General features: G+C 32.5%; 1 protein-coding gene across 1 annotated transcript in view; it reads left to right on the forward strand.

Moving 5' to 3' along the window:
- Positions 1-25,745, forward strand: part of PCDH15 (protocadherin related 15) — a gene marked incomplete at its 3' end in the record, with an annotated part of 922,351 nt that overhangs the window by 617,932 nt on the left and 278,674 nt on the right. Inside the window, exons 11-13 of the mRNA XM_079136109.1 lie at positions 131-337; positions 6,680-6,814; positions 8,778-8,927. Of these exons, the coding sequence (XP_078992235.1) occupies positions 131-337; positions 6,680-6,814; positions 8,778-8,927 (492 nt within the window). The remainder of the gene's footprint in view (positions 1-130; positions 338-6,679; positions 6,815-8,777; positions 8,928-25,745) is intronic.

The raw sequence follows: 25,745 nt of genomic DNA on the forward strand, positions 1-25,745 counted from the left end.
TATATATTTAATGTATTTCTTATTTTTATAATGATACTAGTTTAAAAAATCCATGCATACAGTATGAAAAGTTTCACAGGAGAATAATATCCTAAGACAATTTTTAAAATGTTTTTGATTTTTACTTTAGGCTGAACAAGACAATGGCCACCCGCTTCCTGCCTTTGCCAGTCTACACATTGAAATACTGGACGAGAACAACCAGAGCCCCTATTTCACAATGCCAAACTATCAAGGCTATATACTTGAATCTGCCCCAGTGGGAGCAACAATTTCTGACAATCTAGATTTAACCACTCCTCTGAGAATTGTAGCTCTAGACAAAGACATAGAAGATGTAAGTGAAATATGCATTTTTGCTTTGGTTTTGTTAATATCTGTTCTTGTATTTATGTTGGGTTAATAGGAAATGTTACAATAACATGGTTACATAAACTATAGAATACAGAATATACAAAGTCAGTATAATGATTTAATTCCATCCCAAAGTTGTTTTTTAAAAGTATGTTTGAATTCAGTAACTTTTTTTTTTTTTTTTTTCAGTTTGCAGCTATTCAGTATAAGATAGAATAGGAATGTTTCACTTGGGGTTTGCTAAGTCACTAGGGCAATCTTTTGTATTAATATAAATTAAAAACTGTTTTACTTATTTACAAATAGGGAAACGATGGTGTTACCAAGTGAAAATAAAAATCATGACAGTGGCCCAAGAGTGTAATTTGGGGAAGTTTTTCCCGACTGTTGGTATACTTTTAAAAAAATACATATTTGGGGGCAGCTAATTGATTCATAAGTCTGCCAGTGACTGTTGACATGACCACTTCTCCAAGCCACACTTCATTGTCCTCTGGCTTTGTGGAACTGACTGTATCTTCATGAGTGGAAAGTGGTTCAGGCTAGACAAATCAGAATACTCTACTGCCTTAGCAAGAATCATTTTATGTTTGAACTTGACAGAAAATTTGTACCAGGCAAACCAGAGTTGTCCTCTAATATACTTTCATAACACATATTTCCCTACAGAAGAATCTTCAAGTTCAGGTATAAGACATTCTATATCTTGCTACCCTGAACTTTTCTTGATACTCAATATCTGAAACATCTGCTTTACTTACTACATTTATCAATTACTTATAGTTTTCTGCATTGACCAAGTTATGTTTTATCCAATTTTCTTTGTTACATTTTCCTATGTTTTGAAAGCTTTCATCTTCTTTTATACAGAGCAGCATAGATAACATACTTAATGTACAGTTTTTATAATTCAGCTCAGGCATTTCCTTACTCGAAAATCTGTTTCAGGGCATTCTTTGCTCAAGTTGCATTGTAAACACCTCACAGTACTTGTCTCTAACATTACATGTCCAACTTTGTAATGAATGTGGGTCTTTCTCCCTCATTGAGTTTAAATTTCTTGGGAAAAGTCCTATATCTTAATAACATATGATTCCTAAACACCTACCACATTTTCCAGCACTTCATAGATTTTAATAATTCTTCAGATATGATTGAAGTAATGATTATATCTAATATATGATTCAAAAATTTTAATGCAGTTGAGTTAGTTAATTCAATAATATAGCCCATTCCATGGCTGGCCAATTCAATTCTTAGTTGGTTCTTCCTCTTATTGATATGAAACCAACTTACTTGGAACTCGCGCATTTTCTTTAAAATTTCAATTAACCAGAGCTTAGAATATAAATCTGTGAAAGTTACTAATGTATTTGAAGATGAATTTATGTTCTTCTGAATCATCTCATTTTCTTGACCAAGCACTCATTATTTTTATGACATATATTGATTCATTGCTAGAATCTTTAAAAATCTGCATTAATAAGAAAATTTCTGGGTGGTTGTATTTTATGAATAAAATTTAATACATGGTAAAATTGAAGCTGATGAAAACCAGAATTAGTGAAAATAATCAGCATAGGGATAAGCTGTTTAAGAAGAAAGAGACATGTCACCTCAGACCAGTATCACCAATAAAATTGGAGATCAAGTCTCAGGTATGAAAAGAGAATTGGTCACTACAGGGGTGGGCTCCCATGAATTGTTTCAAGAATAGTTCTAACAAGGACAGATGGCAAGGAGAGACAAACTTGAATCAATTTGTCCAAAAATCAAGCTGGATTTCTTCCTTCAATTAAGTAGAAAATGAGACAAAAGTTTAAGACATGGTGTTGTGGAGTGAAGAGTTATGATGTTACTTTTACAGTGGAGATTTTGAGTTAGAAGGAATCCTAACAGTCAGAGTAAAACTAAAAAAATAAAAAATAAAAAATAAAAAAATAAGTACTGAAAAAGTACCAGTGTTTCTTTTGTATAGATGCATATAGACATATACAGATTTATATTTGTATGTATAAATGTATATAAGTGCCTTACATTTATGGTTTTTAAAGTACTCTTACCACATTGTAGTTTCAAAATAGTCCCTGATAGAAGTGGAGTAGGTAATGCACAAGGTCTGTAAAGGGCAAATATTAGACTGCCATGATTATAGCATAAGAGCAATTTAAAGTTGATTATTGAATTCTAGCTAGAAAATAATAGAGAACAAGAAACATAGAGATCACCCATTTATGACTAGTAAAAAGAGAATTGTATACTTTCCATTCATTCATTCATGTAAGTTGATTTTCATAAAGTGTTATTATTTCAAGACACAGATATCTTAGAAAGTAAATTCAATATACTCTTAGAGATATTATGTGCTTTAGATGGATATTTATAAAAATATTATTGTTACATAATGTGTACATCGCAATAGTAAGAAAAATGTTATATGTATTTTGGGAAAAGTTGTTAATTTAAACATACTGGAAAATTGTGTTTTTTTCCTCTTTTATTTAAATCATACATTTTTATAAATCAAGTGTGCAGTTGTAATTATTCATATTTACAGTGTTTATTTCATGTCTGATTTGCTTATAGGTTCCACCTGGTGGAGTTCCTGTAGGTATTAGGTGCTGATTTTGTGATTGTTAATTGCTGTGGTTCATTTCTGCTTTTTTCTATTTTCTAGAATAACTTCACTACTTCACTATCACATCTAAAACTGCTTTAAGAAAATTTATTTACACCATATTATTGATTATTGTACCATGAAATCTTGTAATTCACAAGGAAATTTTGTAGTTTATAAATTTCATTGTGAACTTTGATAAACTTTTTTAATATTATTTTTTATCTATAACAGACATTAGTAATTCATTACAGCATTCTTTCTAAAAGACTAAATTTGAAATTGAACCTTTTGGAACTAGGTACCACAGCAACTATTTGCTAATTAATTACAATCAGATGAAAATTGTTATTTCCTGTTATGCTTTGTCATATTTAAATATGCATGTACGTAGGTAAGTGTACATACATGTGCACATGTACATATGTGTATATGCTTTATGTGCACATGTATAAACATGCATATCCTCTTGTGTGTGAGAAAATGTTTTGATTCCCATTATGTATTCTAAATTGATTTAAAATTCAGTAGTGTCATATTTGAATTTGAAATAATGGGATGCTTTTGTTTATTTTATATTCATGTATTTAATCGCTATTGTTTTATAGATGCAGTTATATTTATATTCATTTTTCTGTCATTGTCAGAATTTATTTTATCCTCCCAAAATAATATACAAGTCAATACAGTAATAAATCGTATTTTGATATATACCAAATGCATATTTTATAGTAAATATTTCCTTATGTCACAGAAGAAAATGATTTTAATCAATTATCTGTTTATATACTGATTTAGAACATTACTATTCATTTTAAATAATCCAACAGACCCAACTACTTCAAAATAGATACTGTCCTAACAGGAAATTAAGAGATAATTATTTATCTACTTATATCCTAGTCCATGAAACTTAAGTGTATGTAACACACAGGAAGAAGTGTTACAAATATACAAATGTTGACTGAATTTAGTACTTCTACTGAAGTAATATAATTCTAATACATTTATGAAATCCAAACTGTATCTCATGATGCACTGTGTTAAAAGAAGGACCAAAGTTTTAAAGGGTTTGAAAGAAGAATATTTGACTTTATTGTATACATTGTTCCTTACTAAATTTTTTACATAACTGGACTTGTCAAGAGCAGTAAAATCTTTAACTGTAAATACTTTTAATCAAAACAATAGTTTAGTTGATAACAGGTATACACTAAAGTTTGATATTAATATTACATGAAATTTTTATAAAATGCATAAAAACAATATACTTTCTGGAACATTGCTTTACAAATCAAGTTAAAATATTAAACTCTGAATGATAATTTGCTGAACATTTCCAAATCTGTCTTATATTTTCATACTTAAGGAAATACCATGATATTCACCAATAGCATCTATGTATGATATACATGTATGTATGTGTATATATGTACAGAAACATACATATAAAGGCTACTATTTTAAATAAATGTAAATATCAAGGAGTTCTATTTCAATCATAGATTAACTGTACTAAACAGATTAGAATGATTTATGACAGGTCTTGTATATTTCCAATTGCATATATTATATTATCTCTTATATGAAACAACAATCTGTAATTCTAAGAGATGTTTTTATTGGTCTCTTGCTAGTTACTATAAAAGAAGTCAAGAGGTTGAGATACTTAAATTTTCAGAAGACCTTTAATATCTTTGTTTATGCAATATGAGACACTTTATGGACTATCAAATTTGTGTATCATTTTAAAATAGAAATATTTGACAATGAAGGATTTGTACAAGCAGGAAAAAGTAAATAGTTGGTAAACAAGCCACACAGCAAAACTTGCTACTCTGTAGTACTGAACACTAAAGTTATCAATAATATGAAATGTATTAGATGCATTGTTGTTGACACTCATAAAACAGGAAAAATACATACTATTTAGTTTGTTATTGATTGAAACTGAATGCTAATATTGTTGATCATCCTCGAAGGAATAAGTGAGTCTCATGATTATAAAGTATAACAAAATAATGAGAATCTTCTAAAATGTAGTTCAAATTATGTTGTTTTATAATCAAATAATTCAATTTTTAAAAACTGACTATCATATTTGATCAATCAAAATAGCCCACATTCTATCCGTATCTTAAACTGGGCTCATGACACTAAAATGCAAATGCCTGAAATACCTGTTTGAAAATATCAGAGTGCAAGATATCTTGACCACTGTGTTTTAATGTATGTGATTATTTTGTAATGAATAGATGAATGGAAATTATTACCTATAGCATTAATTGTTGCATTATTCAGAGATAAATACAGCATACTGACCTTAAAGTCATGAACACAGAAGTTACTACAAAAGGAGATATTATGAATACATAAAATCATTCATTTTAAATTTTTTGAAACAAATACAGATATCTGTTTTGAAAAAATGTATAAAGTACAGTGTGATTCAAATTGCACCCACTTTTTATTGTAGTAGTGTGTTTTACAACTTTATTTTTCTACAAAGAAATTAAAGAAATGTGAGTCCTGGTTTTATTTTCAAACTAACACTTGTTTAACAATCTTCTACTTTCTCTTCTGTTCTATGTCCTTGATACTAGACTTAGAAAAAAGTTATTTCTTATGAAATTATTTCACATTATACTATGCATTGTATTTCATAAGGTATCATAATCCATAAAGATACCTGAGCTCCCCATATTATGCCTTTTTATTTTTTATAGTCTTCCCCATATTCCGCTATTTCAACAGTCGCCTTTTGCTTGTCCCAACAGCTTTCCCTTCCCACTACAAATACACCAATCCAGGTCTCCTTGCATTATATCTGTTCTTTCTCTGAATCGCAGAGAATAATTATCATTAAGAGGTGGCAATAAAATTGTGGAGAGTTTCCAGTGCCAAGTTAGTTTTATATTATTATTGAACCTTTGACTATGCTTGAACCTCAGTAAGCATATATCATTTTTTCAAGGATCTCTTAATAAATACCTGTGTTAAATTCATATATAGTTTTTCAAGAAAATAATGTGAAATACTTTAATTAAAATAAGTGTTATGTTTCCCTTTGGAGAACCTTTGCAATAATAAAATGAGGAGCAAGCATGATATTTATGGATAATGAATAATGCATAACTGATTTTATTCCTATTTTACATTATAACAAGAATGAGATAGCAATATGCATATGAGCAGTTTATTACTACAAGTGAATTAACTGTAAAATCTTATAACTAAACTTCTGGGTGCCAATTTCCTTTTCTTACATTTATTTCTTATTTCTTTAGTACAATAAAATTATGGAAAATATTGATATTAAGTAATAAGAATATATTCAATTGGATTTTCTACTCTTTTTCTTGTTTTTTTTATATTAATTATACTAGTACTTTTCTTTTAAAAAATAGTTTTACAATGCTGAGGTTTGAACTTTGGTTTCTGTGCATGCTAGGCAAGCTTTGTACCACTCAGCTATATCTCCAACCTTCTACTACATATTTCAATATTCTGTATTTCTCACTATAAATCACTATTTTTTGGCCACCTTAGACTATTTATTAGTAAATGAACCTTTTTTCTTTAGGAAATCTTAATACAATTATATACATGTATTTTGTAACAAATGTTTAAAATGAACTTTTAGGTAATAAACTAGTAGCCACATTATTTAATGAACATTTTCAATAATGAACTTTTTTTTTTTTTAAGACAAAAGACCCAGAACTTCATCTTTTTCTGAATGATTACACATCAGTCTTCACTGTCACACAGACTGGTATCACTCGCTACCTCACCCTGCTGCAACCAGTGGACAGGGAAGAACAGCAAACTTACACATTTTCGGTAAAAAGATTTCATATGTATGCTTATATATGTCTGTATGTTTGAAATAGAAAGAGGTGTCGGATTAAAACTAACAAGGTCAATGACTTGAGGAAAAAAAACCTCAGTATTTCAGATAACAGAGAAAATATCAATTGCAAAAACTTCTTCACATGTATTTCACCTTTATTGATGCATAAATTTGTGTAACTACATTAATATTTTCTCCACAAATGGGAAACGCTTCTTCAGTCCTCACCATAAACTAACAATTAATAATATGAACTAGAATTCACCAACTAATCATATCTTAAACTTTTTATTACTGTATTTTCAATTTTGTCATAGGGTTGGGCTAGTAGTTCTCAACTGGAGATAATTTTTTAAATTCAGAAAATGTTTTGCAACCTCTGGAGGCATTTCTGGTTGTCACAACATGAGGGAGTGCTACTGGCCTCTGGTGGCTAGACATAAAAGATGCTGCTGAGAATCTTATGATACATAGAGCACCCCTCACAAAGAATTATCTGATCCAAATGTCAATAGCATTGAGTAGATAAATCATGGGTTGGGCTTGACTAATCAAGGTTGGGGGAGTGAATGTTATTAAAGTTGTGATTGAACATATTTAGCGCGAAGTAGGCAAAAAATATGTAAACACACACACAGAGAACTAGTAATACGGTTGAGAGATGAATACAGATTTTAAAAATTTCAACTATACCCAAATCCTTTAATAAAGCATAAGAAAAGATGAGCAGATAGACACAACTTATTTGGAATTTCTTTCTGGAGAGGCGTACACAACATAAGACTGGGACTTCTAGAAAACCTTATCTGACAATTGTAAAACTTAGATACATAGTTGTTTCCCGAAGTCATTCACATGAAGTCGACTGTCTAATACTTGCAGAACTGATTTTGTTTGTCAGGCACTTTCAATTTTTTTAAGTGAAGAAAAATCAAGAGGGACCCCTTTATCACACATTTATAAAACACTAGTATATACAGTACAATTATTAAAAATGAAACATTTAAAAAAATTCGATACCTTAAATTTTGTGATCCTTTTTCCATCATGCTTATAATCTTTCATAACTTGCTATCTGTTACCAAAGTGTTCTGCAACTTCTACCCCACCAGAGTACAAATGAAAGAAAAAAACTATCCAATAGGTTCTTGTGAGACAAAATTAGAGAAACTAAAGTAGTCCAATAACTTATTAGCAATGATCAAGTTTTCAAATTTTTAATAGTGAGATTGTTATCACTAGTGACATATGCCAGTGAGCCCTTTAAAAATAATGATTTGATGAATTTCTACAATATAATTTAACATCTCTAGTGCACCTAATTTCTTGACTGATGTAAGCATGTTAACTATAAAAGCAACCGTTTTATCTAAGGGAAAAAAGACAGCATGAAAGTAGTAGAGACTATTAGGGAAGAGAAAGCGGGTGGGTGAGTTGGAGAGGAGGGCAAGGTAGAAGAATGGGGGCATGGATATGAGCCAAGTATGTTATTTTCATGTACAGATATCCCACAAAGAACCCCATTAGTCTGTATAATTAAAATCCTCCAATAAAAAAGTAAATATTCCATTGTATACAAAATAAGTAAACATGAAGAATATTTTCCAATTACTTTCTAAGGATTACTTTGTATTTAGTTATTAAAAATCAGTAATGTTATTGATCCACTTTAAGCCTCTAAGATATTTTGTATATCCTGTTATTTAAAAAGTGCTTGGAGTGGAATGCATTAAAAGTAAAACAGAATCCTTAATAATTGCTTTTTAGTACATTAAACACTATTGAATACATATACTATTGTATTTTTATTATTTCCTTTCTTTAACAAAACATCTTAGAACCCTTTTAAAATCGTAAATCATTTATTAAAAACTCATTAAGTTGTAAGAGTGGATTCTTTACTATTTGTATTTGCATGACTTCTCTATTAAGTGTATTTTTCTTCCCCTAAAGATAACAGCATTTGATGGTGTACAAGAAAGTGAGCCAGTTATTGTCAATATTCAAGTGATGGATGCAAATGACAACACTCCAACCTTCCCAGAAATATCCTATAATGTCTATGTTTATACAGACATGCGCCCAGGGGACAGTGTCATACAGGTAACTACCCATATAATGTATGAATATGCACAAAACAGTTATTTCCATGGACATCACACAATGTATTAGGAAGTCACTTAAGAAATAAGAATGAATTTCAGACTTACATGGCTTAAGTTTAAATGAATTTAAATTATGGCTCACTTTTAAAATAAAAGTATACATATATAATTCTATATGGACTGAAAAGTAAAATAAAGTCATTATTAGATGTAAGCAGTTATGTGACCTGTTTATATTTGATTTGAAATAATTTAACTGTTTTACTCATTTATTTTAAGAGCAGGGTTGTAATTTGTTTATTTTTACATCCATAGCAACTGTATCCACACTTCCTCTCATATATCAGATGACTTATGTAATAGATGATTAATAAATCTTTATTTGAAAATGAAAGAAAGGAAGGCCAATATACATCAAGAAATGAGTGAATGAGCAAGAATTTATAAATGTACTAGCTTTTATTTCTGGTCTATTGATTGACTAAGTGAGCTACATTTTTCTTCAATGGAACACTCTTAGGTAGCAAAATTTCAATTTATACAGATAAAGGAATAACAATTATTTTCATGTTCTTATTTAATTAGACCTGATCCTCTTCTCCATAATGATATAATTGGAAATAAAAGTAAGTTTATAGAAAAAAAAACAGCCAGCAGGGAACTGGAAAATGTAACTAAGAAAACGATCCTAATTATGTGGTGGAACTGTATCTCAAAAATGTTTGCCTTAAGGATCAAAAGCTTATTACTGGCATTTGAAAGCTACAAAAGTTAATTTCCCTTATGTATCACTTTATAAAACAGATCTTGCTTTGCATTTAAAGATTTATATTTTGTATATTTCCCTGAATTATGCAGATATGAAGATAAATTGTTGTTTGTGTCTATATGCCTGAAATTTTAAAAAATTATTTAAAAGCCAAGAAATAAAGCTTTATAATTAGTATTTCTAATGTTATTCCTGGTATGTGGTAAATGAATGTTTGGCTATCAATCATCCTCCAGGAGCCCAGAAATAAAAGGAAATGGATTTCCCATTGAGAGAAAAAATTAAAACAAAGCAAAATGGTTTAGAAATTGGCAAAAGCCCTTTTAGGGTCATGACATTGTTTGCTATGCTACACCCCCTCCTGCTCATTGACCCCACCGACCCCAAAGAAGATCAACCAGTTTTCTTTTTGGTTAATAATCTTAAATCAAAAAGAGTGACAATATTAGAAATGAAGGTGATAATGAGCACTCTACAGAAAAAAGAGGGCAGGATAACACATTTTAATTATTGTAATGTCATTCTCAACATAGCCATGAGATTATTTTGACCTGATACTAAATTCTTTACTATATTCTTACTATGAGAAAGCTATCATTGCCCATAGGAAGTAGATAGATTAGTCACAAATATTTAACCAGGTCCTTGTTGAAAACTGTAAGCTACAGATTATACCACTGAGATTATGTATATCCCTTATGCTTGATTATTGTGAAAAGAACCAAAGTGATTCTGATTATATGTGTGATGAACTGAAATTAAGATTAATATTGTCTTAAAGCAGCATCTTTACTTCCATAACTGAAACTGTAATTGGATTATTAGACTTGCTATAAACATTTCTCCCAGAGGAAACTCTGGAATGCAACTACCTGCTGATTCTTCATCTCGATGACAAAATTATCTAAATTTATCAATCAATCCAAGTGCGAATATATCTATAACTGTCTCTTTTTTGTCTGTCTCTTTTGCTGTGTCTATCTAATCTGAATTTTACTCACATCACACCTCTAACTTCATATAAAATCATATATCTTATTAGGTCTGTCTATAAATATCAAACTCAAAAGTATTTCTCAATCCTTAATCTATTTGTAATTTATGTGGATTCACATATTTATATAAAACTTCCTTGGTTCTCATCCTATAACTCTGCAGGCCGAGGGATGTTATTGCTGGTGTTCAGTTCTCATATTTTAAATGTTAACCTTCCTTTAAAAACTACCTCTAGTTTTCTCGTTTGTCTACATTCAGTCAGCACCTTCACATATACTCATGTCTCTCAAAGTAACATAAGTGAAATTCCCTGTGGTAACCTCTCTCCTGAGCATTGAGCTGACAACACAGGTGTCTGTTGGACTTGACCATATGGGGTCTTGTCAAACAGGTCACACTGTACATACCCCAAGGGAAGTGAACAAATTCATTATCTTTCTTGTAATAAACACCAAGACTCAACCTTGCACGTCTGGCCCTCTTTGGTGGTAATTATATTATGAAGTACCCTTCTAGTCCTTAGGAGATGTCACTGTGTTTGCATACCTCACCTACTGAATACCTTCTGATTATTGTTCAGTTGATGCTATTTCTATCTTCTTTTACCCCTAAGACAGTACAATTGCGTTAAAGTGCTCATATTGTACATTAGATCTTAGACTGCCATTCTACCTGTCTACTACTACATATGTGTATATCCTTCAGCTGCATCTCCTTTCCTTCCCACCTGAGGTTTCTACTTCAAAATATATTTGTCTGTCATCATTTTCTTTGACTTTGTTTATAAAAGACAAAAGTGATGGAAGGTACAGAGTTTTCTGATACATTCTCTACCTTCTCAGTTATTAGCACCCTCTACCAGAGTGGTTTATTTGAAACAATTGATGAGCTTACATTGATATTTTTTAATCATCCAAACTCTGCAGTTTACATTAGGATTTACTCTTGGTATTTTACAATCTCTGTTTTAACTACTGCATTATGAGGTCCACATAACATATAGTATCATACAAAGTAGTTGCACTGCACTACCCTACAAATCCTGTTCACTCCTTTTTCAGCACCCCTCCCTACTTCTTGACAACAACTGAATTTTTTAGTATCTGTATAGTTTTGCCTTTCCAGAACAAGATACAGCAGGTAACCTTTGCAGATTGAGTTCTTTCACTTTACAATATGCATTGAAGCTTTCTGCATGTCTTTTCATGGCCTGATAACCTATTTCTTTTAATGCCGAATAAAATGCAATTGTCTAGCTATATCACAGATTGTTTATTAATTGTCTTACTAAAGAGCACCTTTGTAACTTCCAGATTTTGTCAGTTATGAATAAACCTGATATAAATTTCTCATGCAGTTTTTGTGAAGTAATATTATCAATTCCCTTCTGTAAATACCAAGGAGTGTAATTTCTGAATCATATGGTGAGATCATGTTTAGTGTTTGTTTTTAATTATTTATTGGTTATTTTTAGTTATACATAACAATAAAATTTATTTTTATATAATGAAAAAGGCATGGAATATAATTTGTTCTAAATCACACCCCAGTACCTCCCCTTCCCTCCCTTCATCCCACCCCTTATTCTCTACTCTACTGAGCTTTCTGCTACTTATATTTTTTTAAAAAATTAATGTCTTGTGGATGTACACAATGGTGAGATTCGCCGTGCTCTATGTATATGTGTATATAGGAATACTAGGCCCAACTCATTCTACTGTTCTTCCCTATCCCATTCCTCCTCCCTTCCCTTCATTCCCCTTTGTCTAATCCCCTAAACTATTCTCCCCCACCCCCCCCGCCTCCTTATTGTGGGTTAGCTTCCACATATCAGAAAAACATTTGACCTCTGGTTTTTTGGGGATTGACTTATTTCACTTAGCATGATAGTCTTCAATCCATCCATTTACTGACAAATGCCCTAAAGTCATTCTTCTTAATGACTAATACTTCATTGTATGTATGTATATATATATATATATATAAATATATATATATATAATAGCAAGAAATATATATATATATATATATATATATCACAATTTCCTTATCCATTCTTCTGTTGAAGGGCACCTAGGTTGACTCCAGAGCATAACTCTTGTGAATTGAGATATTATAAACATTGATGCATCACTGCAGTATGCTGATTTTAAATCTTTTGGATATATACCAGGTCACGTGGTGGTTTTATTCCAAGTTTCTTTGAGGATTCTTCATACTATTTTCCAGAGTATTTACACCAATTTGCAGTCCTAAAAACAATATATGAGTGTACTCTTGCCCTTAAATTCTCTATTTTTACTTATATTCTTGATAATTCCCATTCTGACTGGAGTGAGATGAAATCTCAGCATAGTTATAATTTATATTTATTTAATTGCTAGAGATGTTGAACATTTTTTATATATTTGTTGACCAATTGTATTTCTTCTTTTGAAAAGTATCTGTTTATTTTCTTTGACCACTTATTAACTGGATCATTTGTTTTTTGATGTTAAATTTTTTGAGTTTTTTGTATATCCTGGATATTAATGTCCTATCTAAGAAACAGGTGCAAAGATTTTTTTCCCATTCTGTAGGCTCCCTCTTCATGCTCCTAATTATTTCCTTTGCTGTGAAGAAACTTTTTAATTTTGAGCCATCTTATTTATTTTGGATTTTATATCATGTGCTTTATGAGTTTTGGTAAAAAAGTCAGTTCCTGAGCTGACATGTTGTAATGTTAGAGTGACATTTTCTCCTAGCAGTTGCAAGGTTTCTGATCTAATTCTTAGGTCTTTGATCCACTTTGAGTTGAATTTTCTGCAGGGTAAGTAATAGGGGTTGAATTCTACCCTACTACATATGGATTTGATTTTTCCCAGCATCATTTGTTTAAAAGGCTGTCTTTTTCCAACATGTTTTTGGCACCTTTGTCTAGTTTCAGATAACTGTATCAATATGGGTTTGTGTCTGTCTTCTATTTTATTCCTTTGGTTTTCATGCTTATTTTGATGCCAGTATCATGCTATTTTTGTTGTTAGAGCTCTGTAGTATAATTTAAGTTCTGGTATTGTGGTGCTTTCCACTTTGCCTTTCTTGCTAAGGATTGCTTTAACTATTCTGAATCTTTAATATTTCAAATGAATTCATGACTGAATATTTTATTTCTGTGGAAAGCATCATTGGAATTTTGATGAGAATCGCATTGAATCTAAATAGCACTTTTGATAGTTTGACCATTTAGTTTCATAATAAGCTGCCAAACTGTCTTTGAAAGTGTTTTGTCATTTTGTATATACACCATATTTTCCTTTTACATGCCTATTACTGTCATAAATTATAATGGTACAGGAGACTTTGCTAGGTGTCAAGGTTATTTCAGAAGATTCTCCATTGCATCACTCCCAATGATTATTCTGAAACTGAGTCAGACCAGATCCTCATCCTCCTGGAAATTCTGCTACAGCTATGGTCAAAACTCCACACATATAGCCAAGAAACATCAGCCAAGCATAGTCAAAAAAATGGTTTTTTCAGCTCCTGCTGTACTTCTTCATGTTATTGACCTTAAGAGCATATAGGATTTTGTTTTGTTTTGGAATGGAATATATTTCCTTCTTCTTCCTTTCCTTCTTTTTCATGTTTTAATGTCCTATCCAAGTTTTACTGTAATTTTTTATTCTTTAAGACATAGTTAAATTGTTAATTCTGTAATAAGCCTTTCATATTCTAAGAAATTGCTCTCATTGTTTCCACCTTGCTTCCACATATCTAGCTTCCAACTGTATATCTTATATATTTTATTGAATTATTTTCACATACCCTTTTATCTTACTGAGCAATAAATCCTCTTTTTAAATTAGTGCATTATAGTTGTACATAATTTTGGAGTTCATGTTGACATAATTTTGCAAGCCTAGAATATAATTTGTTCCAATGCAGTTCCCATTACTTTCCTTTTCCTTCCTCCCTTCATTCCTCTATTCCCTTTCCTCTACTCTGCTAGTTTTTCTTCTATTTATATATATATATATATATATATATATATATATATATATATATATATATAAATTAGTGCATTATAGATATACATAAAGATAAAACTCACTGCGGTATATTCATATATATCATAGGATAATTTGGTCAGTTTCACTGTACAGTATTTCCACTTCCTGTCTCTCCTCCCTTCTCCTCAATTCCCTTCCTCTACTCCAATAATCCTTTTCTATTTTCATGGAATTCAACCCCACCTTCTCCTTTTCCCTCTTGATTTTAATCTAGCTTCTGCTAATGAAAAACAAAAAACATCTGACCCTTGATTTAATTTACTTACCAATATGTTTTCCACTGACCCATAAACTCTTTAGGACAGGAGTTATTAAAGACCTCTTGCAAAATAGTATATAATATATAAAATAGTATATAGCATATAAAATTGCAAAATTGTATATAGTAGGGATCCACCTAATATCAATGAATTTAATCACCACAATGCAACTTCATTCAGTTTAGAAAGAACCTCATTATAGAAATGTGTTCTCCTTGATTTAAGATAGAATTTTCTCTATCAGAAAGTTTTGCCTCATATAACTTTATTCAAATGTTCTCTAATTTCACAGCTTCAGGCAAGCTACATCTTACTGCTTTTATTATGGATAAATATTTTAAATTATAAGTATGATACATTTTTCCTTATTATGATATATCATTAATCATTATTAAAGCCAGAAATACTTTGAAAGTATTTTTTGTTCACAATCTAGTTTTTTAGAAAAATTTGAGGGAATATGATGATAATTGGTCCAGACTTCCAAAGTTTATAAATGTTGAAACTTACGTTGAATTCAATATAAAGACAATAGAATTAGGAACCAGACTTGCTCATTGTGTCTGCTTTTGTCCTTTGCACTCTCACAGTGTTACAGGTCTGGGGCCTTTCGGAAAACTGAGGCAGTGCAGGGGACATCCCTTTCAATTCTGCTTCTTGTGATCATCTTAGGGAGATATCAGACCTGTCACTCAGAGTTGAATTTATTAGGAAGGATGGGATAGAGGAAAAGGGACACTCTCACAAGAGGGTGGGGCCTCTCAGAGAGGACAGAGAGTGTGCTTCTTCTGCCCTTCAGTTTTATTGGGGCTCTAGGGAAGTTTTCAGAGAATTCCAACTAGGTCAACCTCCTGACTTTTGACTGACAACAGGATGATATCAAACTTACAAGTCAGCCCTGCCATGACCACTTTAGGTGACTCTGGCCCATGCTGAGCAATTCTAATTGGAATCTATTCTTACAAATTTTGTAATCAGGAGGAATTATCCTTGTTTTCCTGAGTTCTCCGACCTAGTCTATGAAAGAGTCACAAAAGTTCTTCTATCATGGTACCTTGTTTTCTTAATGGAATTATTTCAGGTCTGCATTTCTCCTGCAGGCAACTGGTTATTTGCTAAGGAATGTAATAAATCTCGTCAACTTAAGCCAAAGAAAGTCACAGTAAATTACTATTTTTAAGAAAGAAAGCATGTGTGGATCAGCACAGTGGGCCTGTGTCATAGAATTAGTCCCTTCACCTCATGTTCTCACACCTGTCTGTCCCCTATCAACATGATTTGGACAAACAGTTTAATATGCTCTTCATTTAAAATTTAAATGCATTATTTGCCTTATACAGAAAAACAAAAATTATATATATTTATAGGGTGCCCTGTGTTCTCTTATCTTTAAACTGACCTGGTAATATTAAGAATATAATTAATCTAATCTATTAAGGCTACTGTAAGTATTAAATAACTACATATAAAAACTAGTGTCACATGTTCACATTAGAAGTGACATCTTGTATATATGTCACCTCATTTTTATTGTACCATTCTCATTAGCTATGTGAAGTATTCATGATTATCCATATTCCTTGCTATCTTATCTGTGAATATCTCTTTGTGTCATATTTAGTACTTTGTAGAGGACACATGAATGTAACATTTTAAAATATATATTAAGGTTATTTTTATGATTTCCATGATTCTAAAGAAGATTAGACAAAACTATGTAATCATTTAATAAACTTTGTCAATTTATTTCAGGAAATGATTTAATGAAATTGTTTCTCTAGTGTATGTATGTGTGTGTGTGTGTATGTGTGATAATTAAAATTTGATAGAATGTTTATTTGAAGTCTTGGTAAAGTTTAGTATTTTAGCAAACTAGGTAGACTAAAAGCAAATTTTTTGATCAACAAAAATGTAGATATATTTTTATTTGTAAATAAATTCAATTTATTTTTGATATGTTAAAGTTTAATTTTACTGAAGTACATACAATTTCTTATTTCAGACCATTTGCCCTAAAGAAAAAAAAAAAGACAAAACTATAATTTTTACTTAAACAGATTATTCATTCATCTATAGACTTTAATTGAATTTGAAATATTCTTACATTTATGTTTTGTTCAAATGAATGGCATTCCCCATCTAATAAATCAGATTGAAAAATTATTATTCAAATAATTATTAAAAATTATTATTCAGATTGGAAAATTATTATTCCTGACACATTCCCATTTATCACTGCTTCCCGATCTATTATGACATCCTCCCTATTTTTCCTCCTTTATTTACTGAGCACATTTATTTGTTTCGCTTCCTATTGTCAACATCAACTCTTATCTGTACCACTGCAATACCCTTCTTTGCTTCTTATTTATGTCTCCTTTCTTCATCTCCATTTAGTACTGAGAGGACTATTTTAAATTTAAGGTCACATAAAATAATTCCAATGCACTATCCTGTGATTGCTATTGGAATAAAGTTGGTAGTGTGTATCCTGCGTGGCCAGTTCCCCGATTACTGTCCATTTCATAACTTATCATTTGCCTTCCCCTTGCTCATTTTCATGTTTCCACTGTGACTCTCAATCTGCTTTCCTTCTTTAGGCTTCAGGTTAAATGTCACTTCCTCATGTAATTCTTCCATAACTGCTCTTTCTAAATTATACCCCCTTATCATCGGAGAATATGCTGATTTTTCCTTCATAGCATATTTTAAATTTTCTAATTATACTTTTAAAATTCTTACTCCATCAAATTATAAGCTCTGTTGAAGTAAACTCTAGGTCAATTTCTTATCTTCTGTCTTTTTCTCATCACTGTTGTACACACAACATCTTGTACAACACTTTCAATGAACCAATAGATAAAGAAGCTCAAGGATATAGGTAAAATAAATATTAGGGATTTCTGTATGAGTAATGGAAAATTACTTACAATTCAGATTAATGATTTCACTTCTTGTGTTTTAGGAGTCTTGTTAAGGAAGTTAGTGCCTGTCCCAACATGCTAAAGAGTTGGGCCAACATTTTCTTCTAGTTTTTATAGATTTTTTAATTCTAATACCTAGGTCTTTGATCCACTTTAAGTTGCTTTTTGTGTGAAGTGAGAGAAGGGATCAAGTTTAATTCTTTCACATATGAATATCTAGTTTTAACCAACAGCATTTGTATAAAAGGCTGTCATTTCTCCAATGTATATTTTTGGCCACTTTATCAACTACCAGATGACTACATCTATGTAGATTTGGTTCTACTCTATCCCATTGATCTTCATGTTGGTTTTGATGTCAATACAATGTTTTTTTGTTGTTGTTGTTTGTTTTGTTTTCTTACTATAACTCTGGTATACTTTCAGGTCCAGTATTGTGATGCCTACAGAGTTGACCTTCTTGCTCAGGATTTCTTTGGTTATTCTGTGTCTCTTATTTTTCCAAATTAATTGTACAACTATTTTTTTTCCTACTTCTGTGAAGAATGTCATTGGTATTTTGATGAGAATTGAATTGAATTTTTCATTCTTTTGGTAGAATGGTCATTTTTTTATGTCATCAGGGAGCTGGAAACATTTTACTACCGAGAAAAATAAGACTTAATAGTGTCAAGTTGCCCTGAATTGTACAGCAAATGAAATTCAGTTTCGTTTACTTCTAAAACCTATAATCCTCTTTCCATCACAGCATGAAGGCAGTGCTAATCCCCTCCCATTTTTTAAAAAAATTATTTTATTCTAAACAAATGGGATACATCTTGTTACTTTGTGTGTACATGAAGTAGAGGCATACCATTTGTGTAATCATACATTTATATAGGGCAATGGTGCTTAATTCATTCTCTTGTTTTTTCCTTCCCTCCACCCCTCCCACCCCTCTTTTCCCTCTATACAGTCCCTCCTTCCTTCATTCTTGCCTCCCTCCCACCCCCCATTATGTGTCATCATTTGCTTATCAGCGAGATCATTGGTCCTTTATTTTTTTGAGATTGGCTTATCTCAACATGATATTCACCAATTTCATCCATTTACCTGCAAATGTCACAATTTTATTATTCTTTATGGCTGAGTAATATTCCATTATATATATACATACCACAGTTTCTTTATCCATTCATCTGCTGAAGGGCATCTAGGTTGGTTCCACAATCTGGCTGTTGGGAATTGAGCAGCTATGAACATTGACGTGGCTGCATCACTGTAGTATGCTGATTTTAAGTCCTTTGGGTATAGGCCAAGGTGTGGGATAGCTGGGACAAATGATGGTTCCATTCCAAGTTTTCTAAGGAATCTCCACACTGCTTTCTAGAGTGGCTACACTAATTTTCGTCGCCGCCAGCAATGTATGAGTATACCTTTTCCCCACGTCCTCGCCAACAACTATTGCTGCTTGTATTCTTGATAATCGCCATTCTAATTGCAGTGAGATGGAATTTTAGGGTAGTTTTGATTTGCATTTCTCTTATTAAGAGATGTTGAACATTTTTTCATGTATCTCTTGATTGCTTATAGATCTTCTTCTGTGAAGTGTCTGTTCATTTCCTTAGCCCATTTGTTGATTGGATTATTTGTATTCTTGGTGTAGAGTTTTTTGAGTTCTTTATAGATTCTGGAGATTAGTGCTCTATCCGAAGTATGCATGGCAAAGATTTTCTCCCACTCTGTGGGCTCTCTCTTCCAATTGCTGATAGTATCCTTTGCTGAGAGAAAGATTTTTAGTTTGAACCTATCCCAGTTATTGATTCTTGCTTTTATTTCTTGTTTTATGGGAATCATGTTAAGGAAGTCTGATCCGAAGCTGACATGTTGAAGATTTGGACCTACTTTTTCGTCTATAAGATGCAGGGTTTCTGGTCTGATTTCAAGGTCCTTGATCCATTCTGAGTTGATTTTTGTGCACAGTGAGAGATAGGGGTTTATTTTCATTCTACTGCATATGGATTTCCAGTTTTCCCAGCACCATTTGTTGAAGAGGCTATCTTTTCTCCATTGCATATTTTTGGCCCCTTTGTCTAGTATGAGAAAATTGTATTTATTTGGATTTGTTTCTGTGTCCTCTATTCTATACCATTAATCTACCTGTCTATTTTGGTACCAATACCATGCCGTTTTTCTTACTAATGCTTTGTAGTATAGTTGAAGGTCTGGTGTTGTGATACCCCCTGCTTTGCTCTTCCTGCTAAAGATTGCTTTAGCTATTCTGGGTTTCTTATTCTTCCAGATGAATTTTATGATTCCTTTCTCTATTTCTGTAAGGTCCATCATTGGGATTTTAATTGGAATTGCATTGAATCTGTATAGAACTTTTGGTAGTATGGCCATTTTGACAATATTAATTCTGCCCGTCCAAGAACATGGGAGATCTTTCCATCTTCTAAGGTTTTCTCTAATTTCTTTCTTTAGTGTTCTGTAGTTCTCATTGTAGAGGTCTTTCAGCACTTTTGTTAGATTGATTCCCAAGTATTTTTTTTTTTTGAAGCTATTGTGAATGGAGTAGTTTTCCTAACTTCTCTTTCTGAAGATTCATCACTTATGTATAAAAATGCATTAGATTTATGAGCATTGATCTTATATCCTACCACTTTACTAAATTCATTTATGAGTTCTGAAAGTTTTCTGGTGGTATTTCCAGGTTCCTCTAAATATATAATCATGTCATCAGCAAATAGGGATAATTTGAGTTCTTCTCTTCCTATTCATATCCCTTTAATTTATTTGGTCTGTCTAATTGCTCTGGCTAGTGTTTCAAGGACAATGTTGAATAGAAGTGGTGAAAGAGGGCATCCCTGCCTTGTTCCAGTTTTTAGGGGGAATGCTTTCAGTTCTTCACCATTTAGAATGATATTGGCCATGGGCTTAGCATAGATGGCCTTTACAATATTAAGGAATGTTCCCACTATCCCTATTTTTTCTAGTGTTTTGAGCATGAAGGGATGCTGTATTTTATCAAATGTTTTTTCTGCATCTATCACAATAATCATGTGATTCTTCACTTTAGGTCTATTGATATGGTGAATTACATTTATTGATGTCCATATGTTGAACCAATCTTGCATCCTTGGGATAAAACTCACTTGATCCTGGTGCACTATCTTTTTAATATATTTTTGTATGCGATTTGCTAAAATTTTGTTGAGAATTTTTGTGTTGATGTTCATTAAGGATATTGGTGTGAAATTTTCTTTCCTTGATGAGTCTCTGTCTGGTTTAGGTATCAGTGTGATATTGGCTTCATAGAATGAGTTTGGGAGGGTTCCTCCTCTTCTATTTCATGGAATACTTTGAGAAGTATTGGAATGAGCTCTTCTTTAAAGGTTTGGTAGAACTCAGCTGAGAACCTATCGGGTCCCGGACTTTTCTTTATTGGTAGGCTTTTCATGACTTCTTCTATTTCATTACTTGAAATTGATCTATTTATATTGTGTATGTCCTCCTGGTTCAGTTTAGGTAATTCATATATCTCTAAAAACCTCTTGATGTCATCAAGATTTTCTTTTTGTTGGCATATAGGTTTTCAAAATAGTTTCTAATTATGTTTTGAATTTCAGTCATGTCTGTTGTGATATTTCCTTGTTCATTCTGAATTTTAGAAATTCTTGTTTTTCCTCTCCTTTTTTGTTAGTGTGGCTAAGTGTTTATCAATTTTGTTTATTTTTTCAAAGACCCAACTTTTTATTTTGTCAATTTTTTCAATTGTTTCTTTTGTTTCAATTTCGTTGATTTCGGCTATGATTTTAACTATTTTCTTTCTTCTACTAGTTTTGGTGTTGCTCTGTTCTTCTTTTGCTTGGGCTTTGAACTATAATGTTAGGTTGTTTATTTGCCGATTTTTCTTCTTTTATTGAATGCAGTCCATGAAATAAATTTTCCTCTAAGAACTGCTTTCATAGTGTCCCAGAGATTTTGATATAATGCATCTTTGTTCTTGTTTACCTCTAAGAATTTTTTAATTTCCCTCCTGATGTCGTCTGTTATCCATTCATCATTTAATAGCATATTATTTATCTTCAGGTGTTGGAGTAGTTTCTGTTTTTTATTCTGTCATTTATTTCTAATTTCAATCCATTATGATCTGATAGAATACAAGATAGTATCTCTACCTTCTTGTATTTGCTAACAGTAGATTTGTAGCATAATATATGGTATATTTTAGAGAAGGATCCATGTGCTGCTGAGAAGAAAGTGTATTTGCACTTTGTTGGATGGTATATTCTATAAATGTCTGTTAATTCTAAATTATTGATTGTGTTATTAATATCTATGGTTTCTTTGTTCAATTTTTGTTTGGAAGATCTGTCCAGTGGGGAGAGAGATGTGTTAAAGTCACCGAGTATTATTGTGTTTTGTTCTGTTTGATTCCTGGAATTGAGAAGAATTTGTTTAGGGCATAGGTATTTACGATTGTTATGTCTTGCTGATTTATGCTTTCCTTAAGCAGTATGTAATGTCCTTCTTTATCCCTTCTGACTAGTTTTGGCTTGAAGTCCACATTATCTGATATGAGGATGGATACTACGGCTTTTTTGCTGTGTCCATGTGCATGGTATGTTTTTTCCCATCTTTTCACCTTTAGTCTGTGGGTATCTCTGTCCATGAGATGAGTCTTTGCAGACAGGATATTGTTAGATCTTTCTTTTTAATACAATCTGCCAATCTATGTCTTTTGATTGATGAGTTAAGGCCATTAACACTCACAGCTATTATTGAAATATGATTTTTATTCCCAGTCATTTGGCTCTTTTTTGTTTTTTGACAAGACTTGGTTTTTCCTTTATTTGGCTATTCCTTTAATGTAGTTCCTCCCTTTGCTGATTTACATTGTTGTTTTTCATCTCTTCCTCATGGAATATTTTGCTGAGATGTTCTGTAATGCTGGCTTTCTTTTTGTAAATTCCTTTAGCTTTTGTTTATCATGGAAGGATTTTATTTCATCATCAAATTTGAAGGTAAGTTTTGCTGGGTATAAGATTCTTGGTTGGCATCTGTTTTCTTTCAGGGCTTTGTAAATGTTGTTTCAGGCCCTTCTAGCTTTTAGGGTCTGGATTGAAAAATCTACTGCTATTCTTATTGGTTTCCCCCTGAATGAAATTTGATTCTTTTCTCTTGCAGCCTTTAAAATTCTGTCTTTATTTTGTATGTTAGGTATTTTCATAATAATGTGCCTTGGTGTGGGTCTGTTGTAATTTTGTATATTTGGAGTCCTATAAGCCTCTTGTACTTGATTTTCCATTTCATTCTTCAGATTTGGGAAATTTTCTGATATTATTTCATTGAATAGATTGTTCATTCCTTTGGTTTGTTTCTCTAAGCCTTCTTCAATCCCACTAATTCTTAAATTTGGCCTTTTCATGATATCCCATAATTCTTGTAGGTTGTGTTCATGATTTCTTCCCATCTTTTCTGGTCAACTTTGTTGTAAGATTAAATATTTTGTGATCATTGTCTGAGGTTCTGTATTCCAGGAGTTCTATCCTATTGGTTATGCTTTCTATGGAGTTCTTAATTTGGTTTATTGTTTCTTTGATTTCAAGGATTTCTGTTTTTTTTTTTGTTTGTTTTTTGTTTTCAGTATGTCTAACTCTTTATTGAAATGATCTTTTGCTTCCTGCATTTGTTCTTTTAACTGTTGATTGGTGCGACCATTCAAAGCCTGCTTTTGCTTTTTCATCTCATCCTTTGCTTCTCTGATCATTTTAATTATGTACATTCTGAACTCCCTTTCTGACATTTTTTCTGCCATGCTGTCATTGGATTTTATTGATGTAGAATCTAGGTTTGTTTGGGACATTTTCTTCCCTTGTTTTCTCATATTGCTCAGGTATCTTACCCCTTTAGTAGTGAAACTCTGAGATATTGCAGATTTCCTCTATTGACTTATAGTGTCCCTATAGATTTCCAATAACCCACCTCCTAGCCTTCAGTATCCTGAAGTCTTGGAGGAATTTGATAATGTTGTGCTCCACAAGGAAGCTGTCCCTCTAGGGGTGGTGGCCTTCAGGTGAGGTCTTTTCCCTGCTAGTGGTCAGAGGTGCCTCCACTTGTTAACTGATGGTCAGTCAAAAAGGGGACTAGACTGCAGGCTGGGGCGTGGCTGATCTGGGCCTGTGTCTCTCGTTCTACTGCCCTGGTGGGAAAGCCTTGCGGGGCGGGGAAGTCTCACCCAGAGGGGATGTCTCGCTGGGCAGCTCTCCTCTGAGAGGTTTCATTCAGTCCAGAACTACCCCCTGTGCTGGGAAGCCCTCCTCTGCGATGTTCCCTGGGGTGCCAAACTACAGCCTGGGCTGGGGAGCCTCAACCTACACCCAAGCATCTTGCTGGCGGTCCCTCCTCGAAGCTGCCTGTGGTCCTGTCCTACCACTGGTCCTGGGACCCTCGCTCTGCTCCAAAGCCTCTTGCTGAGCGTGGTCCCTCCTCTACAATGCTCCTGGTTTTCTGGGTTCACAGCTCCAGCGGAGGAGTCTTGTTGGGCTACTGTACTCCACAAAGTTTCCTGCATTCCAGGACTACTGCCCTGTCTGGGTAGCCTTCCCAAGTGGGAGAGACTCACCCGGTGGCTCTGATCTTGTCCCAAGTCTCTCAATACCTCCTCTTCTTGAATCCTGAGTCCTGGAGCGACATGAAATGCATTCACCCTCTAGTCCACCATCTTGAAACCCTCCAGAATGGCCATTTTGACAATATTAATTCTGCCTATCCAAGAATATGGGAGATATTTCCTTCTTCTAAGATGTTCTCAATTTCTTTCTTCAATGTCTTGTAGGTGGTTTTCTTTTGTAGAGGTCTTTTACCTCCTTTGTTAGATTTATTTCCAAGTATTTTCTTGAGGTTATTGTAAATGGCTAATTTTCCTAATTTTTTTTTTGAGCATGCCCTTCCTTGAAGTATAGGAATGCAATTGATTTATTGGTGTTGATCTCATATCCTGCTACTTTTCAGAATTCATTTATGAGCTCTAGAAGTCTTTTGGTTCTCCTAAATATAGAATTATGTTGTCAACAGAGATAATACGAGCTTCTCTTTTCCTTTTTGTATCCATTTTCTTCTCTTTTTGCTTCTGTCACAGTTTTAAAGACTATATTGAATAGGAGTGGTAAAGTAGTCATCCATGTCTTGTTCCTGTTTTTAGAGAAGATGTTTTCTTTTTTGTTCCATTCAGCATGGTGTTGGTCTTGGGTTTGTTTTTACAGCTTTAGCAATGTCAAGGTAACTTCCTTCTATTCCTCATTTTTCTAGTGTTTTTAAATGAGTGGATAGTGGACTTTCTCAAATTGTTTTTCTGCATCTTTTGAGATAATCATTTGTGTGTTGTTGATGTCTCTATTTTATGTGGTAAATTGCATTTGTTGATTCATGGTATGCTATTTTCTTAATGTGTTTTTGAATGTGATTTGTCAGTATTTTATTAATATTTTATGTCCTCTAAATCATTTGAACTCAGAATATGTTACCTCCTTCGTATGTATTTTTTCTACTTAGTGCAAAAGTTAGTTTGAAGTTTTCTTTCCTAGGTGTGTCTTTGGACAAACCATTCTTGATTTGTAAAACTTGATGGAAAATACTGTGAGTTCATCAAAAAGTGAGTCAGAGAGGATGATATGTTAGGACTTGAATTCTTGACAGGGCTTCATTGCTAATTAGAACTTTGTGAACCTATCAGGGCATTTAGTAATCAGGAAGGTGAAGAATGTATGCTATCATTAGGATAAAATAATATGAAAAAGGCATGATAATTTAATGAGATGAGACATTAAAGATATG

The sequence above is a fragment of the Sciurus vulgaris genome (assembly GCF_902686455.1).
Source record: "Sciurus vulgaris genome assembly, chromosome: 4".
Lineage (NCBI taxonomy): Eukaryota > Metazoa > Chordata > Mammalia > Rodentia > Sciuridae > Sciurus > Sciurus vulgaris.